This window comes from Cinclus cinclus, chromosome 21, assembly GCF_963662255.1.
Source record: "Cinclus cinclus chromosome 21, bCinCin1.1, whole genome shotgun sequence".
Classification (NCBI taxonomy): domain Eukaryota; kingdom Metazoa; phylum Chordata; class Aves; order Passeriformes; family Cinclidae; genus Cinclus; species Cinclus cinclus.
The window spans coordinates 6,986,539-7,009,034 of NC_085066.1; the positions used below are offsets into that span (position 1 = coordinate 6,986,539).

The 22,496-nt window shown below is 44.5% G+C and overlaps 1 protein-coding gene across 1 annotated transcript in view; it reads right to left on the reverse strand.

Moving 5' to 3' along the window:
- Positions 1 to 19,333, reverse strand: part of FN1 (fibronectin 1) — a 51,194-nt gene extending 31,861 nt beyond the window's left edge. Inside the window, exons 1-15 of the mRNA XM_062506774.1 lie at positions 19,177 to 19,333; positions 18,816 to 18,944; positions 17,246 to 17,383; positions 15,331 to 15,462; positions 15,074 to 15,211; positions 12,561 to 12,719; positions 10,979 to 11,173; positions 10,317 to 10,496; positions 8,663 to 8,839; positions 8,084 to 8,236; positions 6,131 to 6,259; positions 4,445 to 4,588; positions 2,554 to 2,675; positions 1,154 to 1,331; positions 853 to 1,029 (exon numbers count right to left, since the gene is read on the reverse strand). Of these exons, the coding sequence (XP_062362758.1) occupies positions 853 to 1,029; positions 1,154 to 1,331; positions 2,554 to 2,675; positions 4,445 to 4,588; positions 6,131 to 6,259; positions 8,084 to 8,236; positions 8,663 to 8,839; positions 10,317 to 10,496; positions 10,979 to 11,173; positions 12,561 to 12,719; positions 15,074 to 15,211; positions 15,331 to 15,462; positions 17,246 to 17,383; positions 18,816 to 18,944; positions 19,177 to 19,333 (2,308 nt within the window). The remainder of the gene's footprint in view (positions 1 to 852; positions 1,030 to 1,153; positions 1,332 to 2,553; positions 2,676 to 4,444; positions 4,589 to 6,130; positions 6,260 to 8,083; positions 8,237 to 8,662; positions 8,840 to 10,316; positions 10,497 to 10,978; positions 11,174 to 12,560; positions 12,720 to 15,073; positions 15,212 to 15,330; positions 15,463 to 17,245; positions 17,384 to 18,815; positions 18,945 to 19,176) is intronic.
- Between the last annotated feature and the right edge of the window lie 3,163 nt (positions 19,334 to 22,496).

Genomic DNA, 22,496 nt, shown 5'->3' on the forward strand with positions numbered 1-22,496 from the left:
TCTTTTTGTCATGTTCTTCTACCACACTCATGTCCCAGTAACTATTATAACTTCAAATATTTGAGGTGAGATATTGCTATTACCACTGTTAAGACAAGAAATTAGGAAAAAAGTTTAAATGAAATTATATGTAGTGGTGCCACGGGCTCTACAGTAAATGCTGGGAAAACAGTTTCAATTCCTGTGTCTGAGTCCAGTGCCTTTAAACCAACTTCCCAGCTCAGCTACATTGTTATATTATCAAAGATGAGGAAGAGCTGATCCAAACAAAACTGACAGAGCAGACTGGAACACGAGATATCCATGGGATAACAAGCAGCCAAGAGAGGGCATTTGGGAAAGACTTCTCCCTATCCATTCTGATAGAAGGACAGAGGTATGCCACAGGAAATTAGCCAGGAGGCAGGTTTAAAAAAAAACAGATTTGGTTTTCTTCTCATCTGCACTGCTGCTCACTTCAGGATGCTGTGGAAGCCAGTAACTTTACGTGATTGTAAAAGGAAAAAAAATGGAGCAAATTCATGAAGATGAAAAGAATAATTATATCTACCCAGAGTCATTACTCAACCACCCCTCCTGACTCAGGCAGTTTTCCTCTGCAGAATTCTGGGACAGTATTCTGAGGGGATATTGCTATTTACTTGCCTTGCTCTCTCACAGCTATTAATGGAGAAAAGACAATGAACTAAGTTACTTTTTAATCTGAGTTTGTCCTGCCAGTCTCATATCCTAGTTGAATCCTACTGAAAGACAGATGCTCACTGTTCACACCAGTTCTGTTGACTGCCACAAAGCAATGATGCACTGACTAGTAGCAGTGCTTTGGTCTGGCACACTCCAGTGATGTCTCACCAAGATACTGTGGTTCATCACCCTCCTCGCTCAGCTCATACTCAACACGGAATCCAGAAACGGTGTCAGAAGCAGAAACCCAGGAGACAACAAAGCTGTTGGATGTGATTTCAGTGACAGATTCTGAAGTAGCAACCACGGGAGGAAGAAGAGTTGTCTCTCCTGAAACAGTGTTGCCTACAAGAGAGAGGAGAGAGATGCTGCATTAAGCATCACTGCTTTTGTGTTAACTGGGATGCACAAAGCAAGGATGTGGGTGAAGGGGATGAGGTTTCCCTGGACGTGCCCCTGCTCAACTCACTTGTCACTGCTGTGGTGCTGGTTGTGGTAAAATCGAAGCGGGTGACTTCTTTGTGGCCATACTGCTGGACACTGATGAGCTGTCCCTCATAGATCACTCCAGGCTTCAGGCCTGAGATGGTGTAGGAGTTCCGGTGGCCAGGGATGGTGGCTTCCTTCCACTGCCTTCCTGAGTTTTTCTGCAAGAAAAAGGACACTCAGTGAGAGACTCGCTAGGCTGCAAGCAGGGGAATCTAGCAACCTAACCCACTGTGTGGTTACTTCTCACTGTAATAATACTCAAACACAGGAATGACTTGAATGGCTTTAATGCACAGACAGAATCAAGTTCAAGGAGATGAGAAGAGTATGCCAAGAAGCAGGACCAATGGCATTGAATTATTAGGTTTGGCAAAGGTAAAACCTTAAAACAACCTAGCTATGAACTTTACCCATTAAAAGGAGCATTATTTGTTATAAATTCAACTCATTCCTTCATCAAAAGCACAGTAAGACACAAAGTAGTGGCTGGAAAATACACATTTGAAGGCTGTTCATAACACCACTCTAAGCCATCATATGAAAACAATATATAGAGAAGTTCTTCCCTTCTACCCTGTGTTTGAACTCTATGGGAAGCTTTAAAATAATGCTCCATCCTCTGAGGTTTGTACTCCAGTGCTTTAAAGTCCATTTCATTCAGGCCTTCATCCAAGATACACTGAAGTCAGTAAAAAGACTTGAGCGCCCTGAATGACTTTGGATCAGGGCCTTTATTGTTCTCTTAATAACAGGCAGCATTGAGGTAGTAATGCTCTGATTCATTAAGTGGTCTTTTGTGAAGCTGTACTCAGGGGAGTTGGAACACAGCTCATCTGCTTTGGTTAAACTAAATCATTTCTTACACAGGAATCAGCCAACAAGCAGTGGCTAACCAGTTTTGGTTTATACTTTGGAGAAGATGGGAGTGACTGTTTATTTAATCCTATCCTACATTAAGTTGTTTATGACTTCATATCCTACTAGCTTTTACCTCCTCATTAACAGAATAAAATGTATCCCAGTAGTCTCTGGATATGCATGTTACTAAAACAGCATTTCTTTGGATGAAAAGCTTCCACAAGGATTTACATTCCTAAGGTAAGGAAGGATATAAACTTGTCTGCTTGCTGTACTAGTGCTTTGTTTAATAAAATACTTCATGAACTCAGCAACTAGTGAAGTTTGGGCAAGAAAACATTAAGTGTTTATACAGCACTGGCTCTCCTTGATGCTCAAGAGTAGCTCTTGACCTCAACAGGATAAAAACATTGAATAAGCAACTTAACTTCACTGAAATTGTGTCAGCCACTTCTTTCAGACACCAGAAAAAGCCAAATAAAGTACTCTTGATGAACAAATGATGGCAAATGTGACACTCACCGGTCTCCAGCGCAAGATGTACTGGGTGATGTGAGATCGTTCAGGAGCGTTCCACTGGATGGGATGGGAGTTGGGCTGATTTGTACTCTCTGTGATGATCACCTGAACAGGTCCAGTTGACCCTGGGAAAAAAAAAAAAACCAAACCTGCCAGTTTTAACATAGTGGGGGATGTTGTGGAGTCATCAAAAAGCAAGAAAGCTACATGGCTCACATAGTATTTCTATACATGGGAAATCAGTTTTATTGTCTTTCTATAATTAATGCTGCATTGCTACCTAGAAAACCAGTGAAGAAGAATAACATCTGTGAGGAAGTTAATGTGCACTGATTTCCTGTAAGCTATCAATGAAATGGAAAATGGGAGAGATCTAGCACAGAGAAAGTCTGCAAAGCAAAGTCTTGTTGTTAAATGGCGGAAATTTCTCAGCAAGTAACAGTTTTCATCATAAATGTCTTCTGCAATGGCAGCAGGGAAGCTGATAAAAACCATATGCCAAATCCAGGTCTAATCATGCAGCATGACTGAGGGAAAATTTCTGATCTGACACTGAAAAGAGACACTGATCTTCTACTATTTTACTGAATTTCTTCATCAGTTCATTTGAAGCACTGAATTATTGTGACTCTGTGAAAGACTCCACAGATAATGAGACTTTTCTGCCCATAAACCCCCCACCAGAAGGGTTGGTGGAAGTCCTGAGACAAAACAGGCCCATGAACTGATGAAAAGACAAGTTCTGCAGTGCTCTAATGCTTAAGGCTACTGATTGCATTCAGCTAGGTCAGGCTCAGGCCCATTTCCTCCAACAAGCTCCCCAATAGAGAAGGACAGGTTTTATAATCCCATGGATCTCCTTTCAGTCTTTCCCAGCCCCACTGGGGAGATTTCACTGAACACTCAGCAGCACTGTCCTGATGTTAGTTCTCAGAAAATCCCAGCAAAGAGATCCCTGGAATCTGCAGGAAAGTGTTTTAGCCATTAAATAGCTGCACCCTCACCCCATTCCCAACATTTCTAATAATAATTTATTTGGACAACCATGTAACATATATACCTGTTCCCCATTTAACAGGATTTCTAGAAAAACAAACCTGTGCCCACAGGCAGAACATTTCAAAGCTCACCTAAACCCAAACCTACATTCAGACACATTAGATTTGGTTTATTTACACATTTTCAGTCACTCTTGTGTCTAAAGCAGCCCAAAGCCCTGGTCTCCAGGCTGGAGGCATGCATATTTCACATAGCTCAGGGAGATGTTTGTTTAAGCAGTCCAACAGGAGTAAATGAAGCTCAGCAAGCCTTAACACTTCATCTTATTCAGATTAAGACAGTGGCAGTTGCAATTTTAAACAGGAAAGTAGAGAGGTTCCCCTTATGCTCTTTTCAGGGAACTGAAGCTGAACAACCAACAAACAGGCATTGTCCATCGCTATAGTTCCTGGAATTGCCTGGACAAACAAGAGTTCAAATATTTAATTTCTTCGGGGCACTGAGCAGGAAAAACATTTCATTCCATGATGGATTTTGTTTCTGTAATGAGTGGAAAAGGAACAACTACACATGTGAGTTTCAGGCAATATAAGCTGAAGATCACATGTGTGATATTGCTGAATACCAAGAGGCAATGTAAACCCAAATTGTTTGTGCACTAAGGGTCATTCTCTGAACTAAGCCTGGCCTCAGGAATAGGTGCAAACACCTTGGGCCCCTGTTTATAACCCCCTGACACCTGCTTGTGTCTGCCAAGGGACAGGGAGAATCTGTTCTATTTTAAAAGGAAACCAAAAGGCATTAGGTACAGAAACCTGAACAGGTGAGGGGTGGAAATTTGTCTTTCCTCAGCTCTTACTCAGCAGATAAGCTCATTTTCTGTTGGGTTTCTTACCTGGGTAAGTCTGCAGAGGTTGGCAGTGCCATTCTCCAATCCCACGACCATAGCAGTAGCACTGGTATCTGACCCCATGGACATACTTCTCCCAGGAGTCTCCAATTTGGTAGAAGGTGCGGGTTTCTGAGTCCTGGCACTGGTCTGAAGGCACAAAAGAGACAGCTCACCACTGCCTGTTACTGAAACCACAGTGAAATATCTACACAGAAGAGTAAGTCCCAAAAGACTTCTGCATAAAGAAATGCAATTACTTCAAATACAGTTGCAAATATAGGTACATAAAGACATAGTGGCAACAGAACTTGAATCTCAAATCAAGATTCTAATATAGCATTGCATGTATTAAGTTGGATATTAGGGGGCTAATGCAGCTGTGATGCTTTTCAGTGGGGTGTTCCTTCTACAAAGAATTTCATCCACTCTGGAGCTCAGTTCTGCCCTGGCCAACTGAGTTCATCTCATCCAAAGCTAAACCATGCTGCTCTCAAAGGAGATCAAAGGCAAACACTCCTCCTGCTTTCAGGAGAATTCATTTATGCTTTAATAGTCCTCAGAATGGTTTATTTTCAGCAGAATCTCTCCAGATTTACCAGTGTGTAAACCAAAGGGTGAAGATCAGATCCTGAAATCTGCTTAACTAATGTAAATACAGCACAGTACAGCACTTCAGTACATAAACTTTCTACTCTGACAACTGCATGTATGCCTGGCTCAACAGAAACTTCCAGTGAAAACAAGCATTATGTTTGCTTGGATAAAGAAGAGCTTTGTCTAGAGAGGCAACAAAATTAAAACTTTAATTGCACCTATACAGACAGCTGAAATCATCCCCCCACACCTTTCTTCAAACCAGTAATTTTCAGGAGCTTTACAATCTGCATTCCTTGAGTAAACACATGCAGATACTACTGTAGATAAAGCAGAGCTTCCCAACTAGTAATTTCTAATACATTTTTTTGGCAATAATGTGAAGCTCTCCTGTACTTAGTAACTGCAAACCAAACAGCCAGGTCTTATCTTCCAATCAAGGATTGCTAGGGAAGGGAGGGAGGCAGAAGACATGAAATCTCATTCCTGCAGAGAACCGTGATGGTTTTAGCTAATCCCCAGAGCACTTTTAACACTATTAACACATGTTCTCATCCTGAGCTTTCCCTCTTTGCTAGAACAAAGGACAGCCAAAAAATCAATTCAGTCCAAGGTAAGTTAACATATGCTGGTGCTCCTTCTTCAGTTCAGGGAAAAAAACTCTGCAAGATTTCAGGATAGAGAAAAGCAAGAAAACTGATCCTAGCATCAGTGCCCAGCTGCATGTTTTATCAGTGTTCAGGCTGAGAGCCCCTGCTAAGCTGACAGCTCAGTTACCAGAACCCAGCCAAATCACCACAGCCTGGGGCTAACTGCCCTGCTACCACAACCTGCTCCATTTTACAACATATGCCTGCCACAGCTATGGCTCTTCTGCGGCAGACGTAACCCAAGCATATGTCCTTAAATTAACAAATGCCCTTTCACTTACCCTCCAGCAAATGCAGTAGTGCTTCTACTTTTGCTTTTGTACAATTCAGGTCAGAAAGTGGACAAAGACTGTGCCCAAACTCACACACCAGTTTCTCCATACCACAGCCAGTTTGCACAGAGCCACAGAGGGTGTTTGGCAAGTGAGGACAGCTGGAGACTCACCAACAGGATCACACTTCCATCTCCCCCGGCCCTGGCCAAAGCAGGTGCAGTTCAGCATGTGCCCCTCATCATGACGCTTGTGGAAGGTCTGGTTCACGTCATAGGTGATGCCATCCACAATGCACTGGTCTGGGGGAGAGAGTAGAGTTTATCAGCAGTAGGTCTAAGCATTAAGACAGAACCCTTCTGCCTGGAACATCATTCCCTCTGCTTGATCAGCACACAGACTGACCATGACCAGCTCCACCCAAGTGAGAAAGGAATCCTCCTGTAATCTGTGAGGCTCACAGTGCTGCTGCATACACACCCCTGCTCCCAAATTCATCTATCAGCACTGTACAAATAAGCAACACTTGCAGAAAAGAGGTCTGTAGGACATAACGCAGATACAGAACTGCCTTCTTGCTCCTTCAGACAGATTCCATGTGTGAACAAAAATCTAAACCACCACAATGACTCTCCAGCCATCTCCTCTGAGAGCCCTCAGCTGAAACTCCTCACCCTCAAATCCCTGCAACTACACAAAGAGAAAAGGGCTGCTCCAAATTTATAGATACAATCAAGAAGGAGAGCCATCCTCATGATGTTATTCTGCTGGGTATCTCTGCTATCCTCTGTAGTAATTTGAAGGCAGAGGCAGATATTTTACACACACAAGATGCTGCTGATGCCTACCAGTCTACTCATCCCTCATAACACAGTAACCAGACTCCATGCTTTAGTACAATGGTATCACTCTGCTGGGGTTCAATGTTCATCTGGGATCTGGCCTAGAATTCCTAAAGCCAGTCTAATCACACACAGCAAGGAGCAGAAAGACAAAACAAACATGAAAACAAGCCCAGAAGCAAGTTGTTTTCTTAAGTGGGACCCAAGAGACCCAAGTTCAGGTCCGGAGTCAATCCTGGACCAGCTGTCCTTGGGGAAGTGAGACCATAATTCCCATGATTTCATTCCCCATGATATTTTCCCACACCATGGGCACAGCATCAGGATAAATCAAGGAGCTCTCAGACTCTCCTGCAGGCACCAAGGTCTGGCTGCTGTGTTTAAACAGCTCTACTCAGATAACCTTTGACTTTTGTAAAACCAAAATACCTCTAACCTCTCATCAAGAAAGACCACATCAACTCCAGAATGGAACTGCAGAGAACTAGCTGTGTAAGCAGAAACAGGACTTGCACAGACCATAACTTTGACCAGTGCCTTTCACACTGTTTTGAAGGGAACACAATAAAAAAAACTCCTTCCAAAGCCCTTGAGTGAGCCTTTCCCTATAAATTATATCCCATTTCAGCAGTGGTGTTAAAGAGTCCTTTCTTGGCCTCTTGACAGCAACCCCCCTGCCTTTTCCAGACATGAAGCCAATGCTGTGAGCTAGCTGTAGGATGATCAAATGTCTGTGCTTTTAAGTCTTCTTTTTTTGGTATTGCTTAAGTACTTCTTCACGTGGATCACTTACACAAATGAGTAAATAAATAAGAGTAATCTCCATGCTTTCCTGCCAGCTTTTCATATAGATTAGCCAGCAAAAGGCTAATCCAGCACAGAGGAATTGAAAATTTCACTGCAGAACAATAAAACTGAACAGCTCTGCTTTCAAACTTCAGACTAGTCTAGAGTTTTGTCTGTTCTTGATGTGGGGAGGTGCCTTTACTGAGCTCTCTGTAAAGTCACAGTGGTGCCAAATCCTAAATGTAGACAAAAAGAGGGAGGGATACCATGATCAACGTATTCAAGGTTTGCTTCTGCTTGAGAGCCTGTAAAGGCTGGCATATACATTTTCAGCACATAAATAAGACAAGAACTTCAAAGCTCTTCTAATCCCCTTCCTACCCCATAGAGTAAACGGCAGTTCTTGAGTGCGGGCTCATGCCTAAAATGACAGAAGAAAATCAATTTCTCCCACTTCCCACTTAGACTGAATGGTGATATGAGCATGAAAATCAGTACCTCTGAGCTGTGAATAGGCAATGCAGGTCCACTCTCCACGGCCATTTCCTACACAAGTACATCTCATCATGTGGCCCATGTCATGCTGCTTATCCCACTGGTCCCCAACACGGTACATGACACCATCATTGGTTGTGCAGATTTCTTCATGGGCTGGGTGAGAAGAAAGCAAGAAGGTATTTATGAAGCCAGAATTTATAAGATCTTCAGGACTGAGTATTTGCAATGCCCCTCCATACTAGGTAATAGTTTCAGCATCTTAACAAAGATGTTTTAGGCACACACTCAAATTTAGGTTCTCCAGCAGATCTACACCAGTTCAAGGCATGCCTACCACTGGTTTGTAGCGAAGAGGTAAAGAAAATTCCCTTCTTCTGGCACTGCCTAAACCTCTGCTAGAGATGGCCAATGGGGGAAACTAGGAAGCAAAACAAAACTTCAGAAATGCCTTAAAGGGCTTTGGGCTCACACAGCTCATCAGAAGTCATCAGTATCTGACTAACGACAGAGATCTTCATTTTCCAGCTCAAAGAACCGTACATGGGTGCTCCATAACCCCTTTATGACTCTCAGCCTTACCAGCCATGGGGCAGAAGCCAAACTTCTGGTCAGCATCGTAGTTCTCGGTGGTTCCACACCACTTCATGTTGTCCCTCCGTCCCTCAGAAGTACAGTCGGTGTAGTTGCGGTTGTTGTACAAGAAGGGGAAGTGGCACAGAGCACCATTGGAATTGCCACCACGTGTCTGGACCAAAACTGTACAAAAAAATGAGAAGAGAACAGATGCAAATGCAGCATGCACTCTTTTAGCATACATGGAAGAGCTTGGAAAACAAATCCAAACAAATGCAACTAGCACTACTTTTTCCTACATGTGCCCTGTATATAATCCACAGGCCTCTTTTCGTGGCTTTAATTAATTCAGATGTGGAAACATAAGCTTTGCTTGAGGTCAGCTCAGTTCAAGCTTTGCTCTGGAATCAGCTGCAGAGACAGCCATGGGAATTCCCAGGAAACAGGGAAAACCAAAGCTTACTGTTTTTGGGAAGTAGTTTTGTAGATCCCTTCTCCCAAGACCTAGGGAATGAAAAACTCACAGCTCTCAGCATAGCTGTATTATCTCACTGAAGCTATTTCCCAGTGCTGCCCTTCAGCTCTGAGGGAAGCCTTTACCCTCAGGAAAGGGTTACAGTTCAGTTATGTACAACAGGACAAGCCAAAACCTCTGCAGACTGGAAGCTTCATGTTTTGCAAGCAGCAGTGGGAAGAGGGCTGTAATCTACCTAAACTAATCACCTCTTGAGCAACCCTGCTTTGCAAAGACTGGAAAACAAGACAACATTTACTGAGATTTTTCTGTATCACATTTCTCTTTTCCACAGTGTATCACAAAAAGGCTCTCTAAAACATGTATGTGTGCAGGGACAGGGACAGTGTTTGGGTGTTTTTCTGGGGATTAGTTTGTTTTTTTTTAAAAAAAGGAAGTAGTATATGCCCTGCAGAGAAAGGCTTGACTTTTATTGGGGAAAAAAACCAACCGAAGTAGAACAGAATTTTTAAGTGTCTAGGCAGTATAAGAAGCAATATTTTCATGTGGGAACATGAAATATTCTTTCCAACATCAGATCCCAAGAAGCTGCCTGGACACTGCTTCATGGATGTCTGACAGGCATTCCAGGATGTGCAACCACACAGATAGGTAGATATGTGCTGTGAAGGGAGCACTGACCTTCCACAGACAAGAGGGAATGCTGCTGCCTTAGTCATGCCCCAGCTCTTCATCAGTGACCACAAATCACATGAAGATCACTGCTATATATGGCAGCCTGGCTAGATAGCCAGGATGGAGGGAGTGACAGGACTGCACAGGCTGTACTCAATGGATATCCTCTTCTTTGCAGCCTAATATGGGCATTGCCTGAAGCAATTCACCCGAGCAAAGCCAAAGACAAGCAGCCTTTGGACCAAAGCTCCACCATGACCAGGTACTCCCATTCTTGGGTCAGCTCAGAGGACAGAGAACAGGACTCAAAGGGAACATCTGTAGCACCCTCCAACAATGCCAGGAGTATACAAGTGCTCTGTCATCAGGCAGCCCTCCACTCACAGCACTGCCTGGAGTCCTTACAGACTGCTGGAATTGGTCAAGCAGCCTGTTCCTGTGAGCTCTGCTCCTTCCTCTATGCCTACACCAGGGTCTCATGCATGAGAAGACCCTCTGAGAAGAACTCACCGTTCTGCTCAGTACAGAAGGAGTATCTCCTGTCCTGCTCGAAGTTGGAAGTGGTGCTGCACCAGAAGTGCCCATCCGTGCGGCCTTCGGTGGTGCAGGAATAGAAAGTCCTGCCATCGTAGGTGAAAGGCAGGACACAGGGCTCTCCATCAGAATTGCCACCATACGTTTGGGTCACAGCTTCCAAAAGAAAATCACAGCATTAGGCTGCAGTCTGAAGCAATCCCCAAATCCCAGGGCTCTGAAACAGCAACAGGCCCTCTGGGCCAAGTCACTGGCTGCTGGGAACCCACACTGACTGCCATGGAGCCAGGCCAATACACACCAACAGACAGCTCCACAGCTGTGGAGCTCTTTTCTTTTACATTCTTTTCCAAGCATATATTATCAAAGCTCCATTTGAATAAAGTTATTAATGCTGCTCCCCAAGGGCTCTGTTTCCCCTCAGCAGGTTATATATAGCTCACTGGGAAACGTTCCTGCCCTAAAGAACCAGGCTTCAAATAACTAAACCATTTCTAACCCCCTTGCACCTTTCTCCAGTATGTCTTCTTCAGAGGACATTTCTGACATGCACACAAAGGGCTCTACTCAGAAATTAAGCCACAGGACAGTCCTAGAGGCCCCACTGGAGTGAGCAGGCACTATACCCCAACTCATACCTATCTCCTGGCAGCTGACTCCATTGCCCAGGCAGGTGCAGAGCATTTGCTGGCTGCCCTGTGTCTTGAGCCACTGCATGCCCACGGAGTAGACGACGCCGTTGTCCGTGATGCACTGGCCGTAGGGCTGGGGCTGCTGTGGCTGGGGCTGGTACAGCGCCGTCTGCACGTTCGTGATGCTGGGGGAGCCAGAGCCTGCAGCACGGCAGAAGGGACACGTGGCACAAAAAAGCTCAGCAACGGAAGGCTGCCATTAAATGCTGAGATAATAAAAACTTCAGGCACTCCATCAGATGGAAGGCACGACACCCTTAAGCTTCCCGAGTTGCGGCTTAATTATTCCACTTGGCAAATTCCAAAATTAGAACTCCCCCCTTCTGCTAATGACAGCCTCTGGTTTCCCACCCTGAAGAGTGGCTTTAGAAACTGTTTTTTGTACAAATTGTTAAGAAAACAAATTTTTGGGGGAAGAAAAAGGTTTAATTGGAGGAAATGTAGAATAGAAAAATCAAGACCAGTGACCAGAGAATAAAAGTTGCCAAGAAAGCAGGGAGGTAAGTCAAAAAGGATTAATTTTGAATTTTTCATTGAAAAACAAGAAGAATATACCTTAAATGTATTCTTTTGCTAAAAAAAAAAAATAAATTTTGTATCAAAGTTTTTGGCACATTATCATTTGGAATAATACTGAGAGACAAAGAGGCTTGTTGCCGTCTACATAATATAAATTTTTGCTACATTTTTCCCCACAGGAACCTCCACAAATTCAGCTCTGCTGAAATAGGGGAAGTAATAATGGAAACAAAATACTGGCACCCTTGAAGTGTTACACATTTTGAAGTTTAGACCTTCTGAGAGTTTTAAGTTAACCTGATGGTACCAAACAGTTAAAGGTCATTTACCAAGAAAAATGTAGTGCAGGCACTGCAGGAAAACAGAAGGTCTACATTGCACTCACTGATAACAACCTAGATCCTTAAAATGACCAAAGAATTTAGGAGCTGAAGACTTAAACACTAGGCACAAAAAATACGCTACCTGTAAACCAGGCAATATTTCATACTGAAATTACAAGCTATCTCATATACATGTATTAAACAGCATTGTATACATTCCTTGACATTTTTGGGTTTTTTAAGCTCAACCATTAGTAGGTATATTTATCATGTCAAAGAAACCAGATGGTCTCAGTGGGGTTTAAATAAAGGACATTTCAAGAAAGTTACCCTGAGGCAAATACATAAAGTTCAAACATTAACTCAGAGTGCCATGCTCCCAAGACAGAGTTCCTGTGGATGCAGGGCCCTAGATGTGATTTACTGCCCTGTGATTGTACAGGCAATCCCATCTGTATGTGCCAGCCCCACTTGTGTATGGCAACAAGGTACCAATTAATCTTATCTCCACACACACAAAAACAAGGAGCATCTTCTGAACTCTGACCCTCTCTGCTGATCTTTCCCAGACAAGACTCTGAAATACTTGAATTAGGATGGAACAACCCAACTTCAAGTCCTAACCTGTCAAAACATGGCATTCCTCCTCCCCCTCCCTTCGTTCCACAACATGTTGTCCCACTTACCAGTGCTGGTGGTGTGCAGGGATGTGTGTCTCTCACATTTCCATTCTCCTCTGCCATTCCCAGTGCAGACACACTGCAGCAAGTTCCCACGGTTATCCTTCTTGCTCCAGTTGTCTCCAATCCTGTAGGAAGTCTTGGTGTCGTGGTCATTGCAGCGATCTGTGTGAGGAATGTGACTCTCAGCTGGGCCTGCACTGGGTGGCATCACTGGGCACTTTCCAACACTCAACCACCAATTCTATCAAACAAGCTCATCCTTTAAAGCCTAAGTTAAAGGCCCACCTCGTTCTCTGGAACCCACTATTGCAATTCCTACATGCACTAAACTGCACAGGCTGAGAGCATGCCAAAATCCTGGTGCTTTACCCTAAGGAAAGATTTCCATTCATTTCCCAGAACTGTGCTTTCATTTTGCAGTCATTGTAAAAATGACCTACCTTTTAAAGCCATCCTAAACCCATTCTGTCTAGTACGCACCTTTAAAGCTAAACTTGTTTTAATGACCTTTTTTTATTTCTTTGAAGAAAAAAAAAAAAAACAGGAGTCTTTGCAGCTTGGTCATTTCATACTATGCACAGAGCACAGTTCAAGTTCAGGGCTCTCATCTGGAAGGGACTAAAACCTGTTTCAGGACAACACAATCTCATTTCTTCCAAAAGAAGCCTGCACAAAGCCACAGTGAAGTTAATACAAGCTGCTCAAGTAATACCAGGAGTACCAGACTTTCTAAATCTCTTTAATAACCCACAGCTCCCAATGAATTGAGCAAATGGGTTCAAAGGACAGCACAACAAACTGCTTTTGTCTGGATGCCAGATCCACATGGATTAACTAGTTCTTCTTCCATTACAACATTTTACCTTCTTATTCAATGGAAACTTGATACAGTGGCTCAAATATAATCACAGATCAATGAACATGGATTTATGAAGAACTGTGGAAGGACATATGCATTAAGCCAGACTGCCACTGAGAGAGCACATGGGATAGAATGTGAATGTAGAAAACATATTACTGATTCACACTGCTAGAATGGCCAGAAATTGAGCATTTGCCAGAAGTATGGTAAATTGGTGAGGTATTCATCATGCAATTTTGCAAATGTGAAAAATATGTGTCTTATGGACACTCTTCTCAATGCAAAGCTGAAATGTCACTGAAGCAACCAGCTGTGATTCTGGAAAATGCTAGCCATAAAAGACATATAATTAGCACACACTTGAAGTGTAATGCCATTTTGTGGGCTAGAAGTATCATTTTATAGACATAAATTTGAATTTCTCTATTCAAATATAATTGGAAAACAAAATGAAAAATGAACAGGTCCTTATATTGCAATTTCCCCCATGATACAACAGCACAGATCTGAGTTATGGAAAGAAAGCTACTGCCAAATACATTTTATTAGTAATAATAAGTCCTCCAAAATTCAAAAACAACACATTCTGTTTTATTCATTCCCATTTGACAGCTAATGATTTTTCCCCATATGTCTTTAACAGACTTAATATTGTCAAGGCTAGGTTGATTTTTATATCTTATTTCTTGACCAAGTCTCTCCAGAGCTTCCATTTTAATCTCAACCCTCCTTAGTGTCTTATTCTTTACAGGTCTGCTACTTATATCAGCAAAAATCCATTATTTGTATGCCCCAAGGCAACTGAATATGAGGCAATTGAAAGGCCTCAGAAGAGTTTCTTAAACCTTGCATAACCAAGGCATAAGGTACAAAGTTAAATTTTCTTGAGGCAACTGATGTAAACCTGAGACAGAAGTAAGCGCTGAGGTGGAGCTAACAGGACTGCAACAGAAGGTCAATAAACAAGCAAGATTTTGGGTTCTAAAAGTCCTGTTTGCTCTGCAAATACAAATAAAATGGAGAATTTACGGTAATGTCCCTCAATGAGGCAAAACCTTTTTTAAAAGTTCACCCGTGTGGCTGGAGTGGGAAAAGTGATAGGTGAGATGGTAGAGCAGGCAAAACAAACCCTGGTTTAGCTAACACAAATTAAACAGTAATAGAGAGAAAGAAGTAAGAAAATACTTTAATCTTGCAGATCCTGCTGTTGGAAAGGTTATTTAACTTAAAAACCACTCGATTGTCCCTCAGAAGGCTCCTTGAAAGCACAGAAATGGACATTCTAGGCTAAACACTCTGCCATTTCATGGGCCAAGCAATTTCCCTGACTTCCTGGGAGACTCCTGGCTGACAGAGAGATTCCTTAAACCTTTCTCAGTCCATGAGATTACATCCCCAAATAATCCATGTGATTATGACCAGCTCTGGGTAGTGTTCCCAGACGGTGACTGGGGCACCACACAGGCCTCTCTCTCCTCTTTCCCTCCCGCCATTTCTCAGGGGATGGCCATCCCTCTCAAACTACTGTTCATTACACGGGGCAGACGAAGGAATAACTTTCCTGTCCCGTGCAGGATGAAAAAATGAACAACGACAAAAAAAAAAGTAAGATAGATAAAGTAGAGCAGCCAGCAGCTGCCAGGCTGGCACTTACTTCTGGAGGTGCAGGTGATGCGGCCGCTGCCCTCACCGAGGCAGGTGCAGTCCACCATCATCCAGCCCTGGTAGGGCTTCTCCCATGTCTCTCCCACCACATAGGATGTGCCGGCTGTGTTGTCGTAGCATCGCTCAGCTGTGAGGGGAAAGCGGATCAGAGCCCACCCAAGGTGTCCCCACACCTCAGGGAAGACAAGGAGAATGGGCCCACACGCCCTGAGTGTGCTGAGGGAGAAGGAAGGAGCAGCCACTTACCCACAGGCTTGCAGGTCCACTCGCCCTTCCCGTTGCCCAGGCACACACACTCCAGCATGTACCCGCCCGTTTCATGGGGCCGGCGCCAAGTATCGCCGATCTTGTAGGACTGGCCGCCCTCATGGCAGCGGTCTGGGGTGAGAGACAGGGGAGCAGAGGTGAGGGACACACCAGGGACAGCATGGGGGAAACAAGGTAAGGGCCTTCTGGGCAGGGGCAAACGGGGTCAGCTGGGGTAAGGAGCAGCATTGAGAATGAGGGGGGGACATCAGCCTGTAAAGTGGCGCTCGAAGTTTCGCACTGGCACCCGCCCTTTTCTGTTGCCACTCGCCATTTACTGTACTTCCAAGGCCCTGTCCTCTTCCCTCAGCTAACTTCTCCATGCTCCAAACCACAGCCAAAGCCTGGCTGGTGAGAAGGGAATGCCAGGGAGTGATGAGGAGCTGTTTCTCCCTCAGACCCTGCTCTCAGGCTGAGGGCTGGTGAGAGAGGGTTCGCCTCCATCTTGTTTGGGCTTCCCTGTGGCCGTTCACAAGGGACACGGTGGCCAGGACAGCACGTGGAGAATAAGGAGGTGCTTGGTGTGACAGCCCAGTGGGAAATCAGACATCTTTTGGGGTTTGGAAAGCCTGCCCTGGAAAGGCAGATTCCAGTCCATCAGTGCCCCACAGCTCTGAGCCCACAGCCCAGGCTGAGGGAGGGTAGCATGGTGCAGGGCAGCTTGCAAACACAGGGTTTGTTTCTTTGGAAAAAATCCAAGAAAAAAAAAAAAAGAAAAATCACCCACATCCCACCATTTATTAAGAGCCAGTAAAATGTTTTGTGGGCTCATTTATGAAAGCAGGGAATCTCAGAGCTCTGAAGATTGATTCAAAGCCAGTTGCAGTCAGTGAGACTCTCCAGTGAGCTCTAAACCAGGCTGATGATGAGGAAACAAGGCTGCTCTTACATTCGCAATTTCCTTACTGACTTTCTTACAACACTTATCATCCCTGCCCAATAAAATGCCATTAAATTCACAAGGGCTCCAGCTATACTTGCTAGATTTAATGCATTATTTTTTTCCCATGCTACAATGATGGCTGGTTTCCGAGTCCTCTGTGGCAACACCATTAGGATCTGCATGTGTCTTCAACAAGAAACTGGATACTTTTAACAGCAAGACTTTTCTCAAAAGGTACCTCAGAGACTTTGAAATCTCAGTCTAAAAATCCTGACACACAGCAGTCTTCCTCTGTAGTCACAGAAAGTCCAATTATGAACTGAAGGGAAATTGTGAACAATTCAGTGACTCAATGAGGAAAGGATTTCCAGACAGAGACGTGAAAGGGGAGTTGGGGAGAAAGGACCGTGGGAAGAGCAAGAGCAAAGTATGGGTCAGGTGAGTGAAAAAGAAGTTGCAGAAACATGTTAAGCTGCTGTCTGGATATCAAATGCCAGTTCCCTCACAGACAAGTGTGCAATGATATTTTTGGAGGATGAAGAATTGGCTCTCAGGAGGCATTCATTTATTATCACTTATTCTCATTAGTCCTATAAATGCTGTTGGTGTTATTTTGACCCACCAGCTGCAGAGCAGACATCTTCCCAGTCAAAAAACTACTTTTATAATTGCACCTTTGAAGATGCAACACACTCTTGTTACATAATAAACTACTAGCCTGCACGGCTGGGCACTAACAGTAATTTCTAGCCTACGCTTTCTCATGTAGCACATGACCTCTTAAATAAAAGAGGAGTTTGGTTGTGCAAGTGTACGTACACAGGCAAGGACTTTTAATTTCAAAGCTTTAGTGAGCTTTGGTTAAACCCCATGCAACTGTAACTAACAGGCACTGGGAATGCTGTGTAAATTACCCTGGAAAATATGACACTAAGGAACAATAGCTCTAGGAATAGGCTCTTAGTTACATACTGGCAATGGTGCAGCTGATTCTCCCGCGTCCAGCCCCAATGCAAGTACAGTCCCAGATCATGGAGTCTTTGGGGCGCTCATAGGTCTCCCCAACTCGGTAAGTGGATCCAGTGTATTTGTCAAAGCAGGTCTCTTCAGCTACGAGGGAGAAAAAAATAAAAATTAAATAATCAGCTTCATGTAACCACACCAGTAACGCGTTCAGTCAACAGAAACACATTCCTTGCCTCCTCACACAGATACTCCGTTTTTCCTAGGGAAAAATGCCTGTCAGTCTCCTCTTTCCTCATGGGACAAAACAGCAGAGGAAGTTGGGTGAAATTTGCCCCCTCAAGGCCTCCATGATGCTCAAGAACCTCAAGAACCTCCTCTTCCCTCCCTCAGGGAAAGTTGCACATGGCAGGCATGCCTGAAAGCATCAATCCCAGCTGTTTGAAGACAACAGCAGAGAAGAAAGAAGGAAGCAAACAACCCCTGGAAACTGTGCACTTTGTCATGCTAATCCTCCTGACTCTGACTTAGCAAAAATTGAGCAGATTAATCCCAAATTCTGCAGCAGTCCCACCAAAGTCAACAGCAAAGCTCACTACTTGTGTATTGTTCATGCATAGATAAGTGATTACAGAATATCAGTGCTGCCACCAGATTCAAGACATGAAGCAGAACAACTTTCTTCACTAGTGGGCAGATAAAAAGTTCATTGTGTCACAAGGAAAACTTCCTGTTATACTTCAAAGCTTGACTGAACCCCCTTGCATGAAGTAAGAGGACTCAGTACTCCTTAAAATACTGCAGCTGTGAGGCAGGCAGCACACAAACCTTGCAGAACAGATGGCTGAGATGCTCACATCTGTCCTACACGAGCACTGTCAGCCAGGAACCAGTTGTTCATCTCCTGTATCTCCAGAGCAACATAAAGGAATTATGGCAAACCAGCGGCTTCAGAACAATAAATACAGATAAATTGCATCTGATAAATTGAATTACACCAAATCCTGGAGAGGTGCATCCTCCAGAAGACCTCGCATTTAAACTTCTTTCTGTTCCCTAAACTTTTTCTGCACAGACTAAACAATCTCATTTTACACTCAATTATAGAAAGCTCACAGCACAGCCAGGAGGCTGTGGAAAGTTGTAAGTTGAAATATTTTTAAACAAGCTGACGACACTGCACAGCTATGAAAAGTTGGGGTGAAGCAATCAAACAGAGCAGAGCCAGAGCTGCAAAGTGACTCCAGATTTGAACTTCCCCGTGTGAGTCCAGGAGTCAGTTCAGTTCATTATAAAGAAGAGGTTGGCTCCAAAATTAATGTTTAGGTCCAATCCTCCAGAGAGATGAGTGATGTTTGGCTCAGGGTTCTGGTGGCAGGCCCATCACTAATGAAAAGCATTTCTTAAAATCCCAGCCAGATCTTCAGTGTAATTGAGTGTAGATCCCATTACTGACCCTAAGCACCAAACTTCAGCGGAAAACCTGGGCTGACAGCCCTAACTCGTACAATGCTTGGCTTACTCGGCACCAAAAGCCGCGCTGGGGTCTCGACGCAGACAAAAGGGGCCACCAACTTACGTTCGGGCTTGCTCTCGCAGTTGAACCCTCGGCTCCCGCCGTAGCAGGTACAGACCAGAGTGTTTCCCAGGTAAGTGCGCTCCCACTGCTGGTTTATCTGATAGTACCGTCCATTGTCATAGCAGGTCTCTGGAGGGAGAGGAGGAATGGGGATGCAGAAGGGGAAGAGAACGCAAAGTTCGGCGTTACGGAGGGCAGCCGCCGGGAGGGAAGGAGCGCGGGGCGCACACGTGCGCGGCTCCGCCGAGCCGAGGGGCGGCTTAAGGGCGAGAGCGGGGGTCAGACAAAGCCCCCCGGGGCCACGGGCGCTGCCGTGCCCAGCCCTGCCCCGCACCGTGCCCTGCCCGCGGGCGGTACTCACGCTTTCCCTGCGCGGCGGTGCCCTGCGGCAGCGAGGTGGTTTGTGTCTGCGCCTGCCGCCGGCTCTTGCCGCCGGCTCCGCGGCGCTGTCCCCCCGCCGCCGCGGCCCCCAGGCAGAGGGCGAGCAGCGCCAGCCGCCACACGGTGCGGCCCGGCATCCTGGCACGGCTGGGCTGGGCTCGGCTCGGCTGGGCTCGGCACGGACAGCCCGACGGACGGCACGGCGCCGCTGCCCGGGCGCTATATAGCGCGGGCTGGGCGGGAGGAGGCGGCCGCCGCCGCCCCAGCGCCCATTGGCCTCGGCACCGCCGGGGGCCGGGCGGGGGCCGCCACCGCCCCGCCGAGCCCCGCCGGGGTGGGAGGCCCGGCCCCCCTCAAGCACGGCGGCCGTGCCATTTTGTAGAACATCTGGCTGAACAAAATGGCTTTTTTTGAAGAGAGAGGCAAACTTTTCTTTTATTCCTCTTGGAGCAGCGCTGGCTGTAAGCGGATACTGCTGCGTTCAGGAGGAGTAATCTTCTGCACGGGGGAGAAGGTGAGGTGTAACATACGGGCTGGAAATAGAAACCCTGAGTGATGTTTTATCTGCTGCTGGTAACTCCAGGTAAAAAGCTTTCACACCTCACTTGGAAAAATCGGTGTCATTGCATTCCATTCAAAATAAATTTAATACCCTCTTTCTTTGACTTTATTTCTTGCTGTCCAAAATCAACTCTGAGAACAAAAGAAAGGTGAAAAAAAGAAATGCTAGGTGTTGAACCTTTACTAAGTAGAAAGGTTCTTCAGCGTGGTCCCCTAATGTAACCCTGCTGTACACAAATTTTGTCAACCTCCTCTGTCCGTCTTCTTCCCATGGGTGAGTCTGCTGCTCTGGGGGTGTTTCTTTTCCCTAGTTTGAAGGAATACTGCCAAGCAGAGAGTGTGCGCAGTAAGTGTGGCTCGCAGGCTGCCAGTGAACAAAGCCCAGTGCATGCCCCATTCTGGTACAGTGCCTGGACCAGCACCCAAATTCAGATTATTAAGGAAGGTTGTGTTGATAACCATTTTCATGCTTCTCACACATATTTAGTCTTGGCAAAGGGACTGTTACTCTAAAAAGTCTGCTGCAGTTCCTGATGTGTAAGCTCAATTCTTCAGACAAACCTGGGTGTGAAGTAGCCTACAGTGTTTCCAGGCATCTTTAAGGTGGATATCCACAACTCTCCATAAGAGTTCTTCAGCATGTTGAGCACCACGCTCTGGTTCCACTTCCTGCAAGCCCAGTGTGTTCCCTTTACTGACATGCAAGCAGTAATACCACTCTTGGGGTGAAGACTCAGTAGGCAGAGCACTGATCCAGACTGTGCTCGGTTCCAGGAAAACACGTAGTTGTGATGTCAGGTGTCTGTTTTCAAGGAAATTTCCCCTGGATGAGGAGTGCCCACAGATACATTTACACAAGCTACTCTGCTGAAAACTTACTGGAAATTGAAACCTGACCTGGCAATTGAGGTGAGCTGTGGTGAGCAAATTCCCACCTTTCCTAATTTTTATTTTTAGATCCCCTGCACTGCCTTTTTTTATTATTATTTATTTATCTGGGGTTTTTCTGAGTCACCAGACACACATTATCTCTCATAATATTCACAGAACTAAGGTGGCCACAGCAAGGGAGAATATTAGCTTTTGAAGTGGGACACAGCATCATAAACCAGCAAATATCCCGTTTCCTGCAATGAGAACCTGCTTTCAGAAACTGTTCCCGCTTTTCTGAGACCTAAGATATGACGTGCCGTCCTCAAATTCCATCTCACATTCCACCTTATGTCTGGAATTCTCTGATAAAAGCCAGGTGAAAAGCACATTGTCAGAAAATGTTGCCGTTTGAGCATCGGATGTACTTTACCAAGCTTGCTCCAAAGGAACAATTACTGAGTGGAGATGAGTGGAAAAGAGGAGTTTCCATCCTAGGAAACACATACATGCAATGAGGAGGCAATTTGAGGTAATTTTTCCAGTTACTGTGTGTAGAGCCAATGAATGTGTGAACAGATCCTGCTCCTGATACAAGCTGCTAATTAAGCTCAATTGGCATGGAAAAGGAAAGGGTTATGAGAAGTCTTCAAGGACAGCAGTGTTATGATATATCAAATCTTCTCAGGGAAACCAGCTTAAATCTAAGAGCTTAGTACCTAAGGAACAGGATGTAGTGGAATAAGCAAACATGAGGAAGAAATAATCTGTTTTTAGCAATTATTTGCAAGTGGCATATAAAAGGTTCATGTATCAGGTATAGTTCCCATGAAGGTTAAATTACTGACATTGACCTCATTTCTGTCTATTTGGAGTCCAGTTCACATCATTTTGCACTGCTCTTTGGTTTTCAAGGGCAATATAAGTATTTACACAAACTGAAAATTGTATTGTCTGAAATTTGAATGAAAAAAGACAGTGTCAGCAAGCGTGTGACTGTGTCTAATGATTTCCACAGAATTAGTTACACAAATACAGCAGCAAATGTAAGATCCTTGTTTGAGAAAACATTACTGGGAGCACACAAAACAAAATTATCCTTTCCAGTGATGCTCAAATTAATTTCTTGCATATCCATCATTTACAAGTTGGCAGAAACAGTCTTATGAGTAGTATTTCAAGATGATTTGGAACAGCCTGGTGTCTTTTTAAAGAAATCTCTGACAGTAATTATGATACAAGCATGTAGTAATTATTATATTGCATGCTGTTAAACTTTGTGAGACGTCTCTTATTTATTTCAGGAAATGCATGTAGCTCCTTTGTTTGCCCCTCTGTCAGTTTGTCCCTCAAGCTAGCAGGAAATGAAAGGAAGATTCACCTGAAGTCTTCCTTCAGATGACATCAGTTTCAATTTATAAACCACCCGTTCATAGGTTCTGCATCCAAATAAGGATTAGGAATGTCCCAAACCTCTGCTTTAGCCATTGGTATTCTGATTCATGTTCTTGGTCTATTCAATTTTTTTGTCCTACTGAAATCCTACCTCTTCGACTCTTGGCTAGGAAAGTCACATACCCTTAAAAGGTTCTCCTGACTTTTGTTGCTCCATTGTATTGCTCTGCAGATAAACCTCTCCACTTGGTTTCCTTTACTGTACACACTTGTGGGGAGCCACACGTGTGACAGGGAGCATGGTCTGTCCCTGTAGCCATTCTTCAGCAAATTCCAACAGCAAAGAGGATGAATCACTACATAAAGGACCAATCCTATTTATCCAGTTGTTAGTCTATAAGCAACCTTAGAAAAAAAGGCCAGTCAAGCTTAATTATCTCCTTCTAAAAAAAATTATTGCTTATGAGGAAAAAA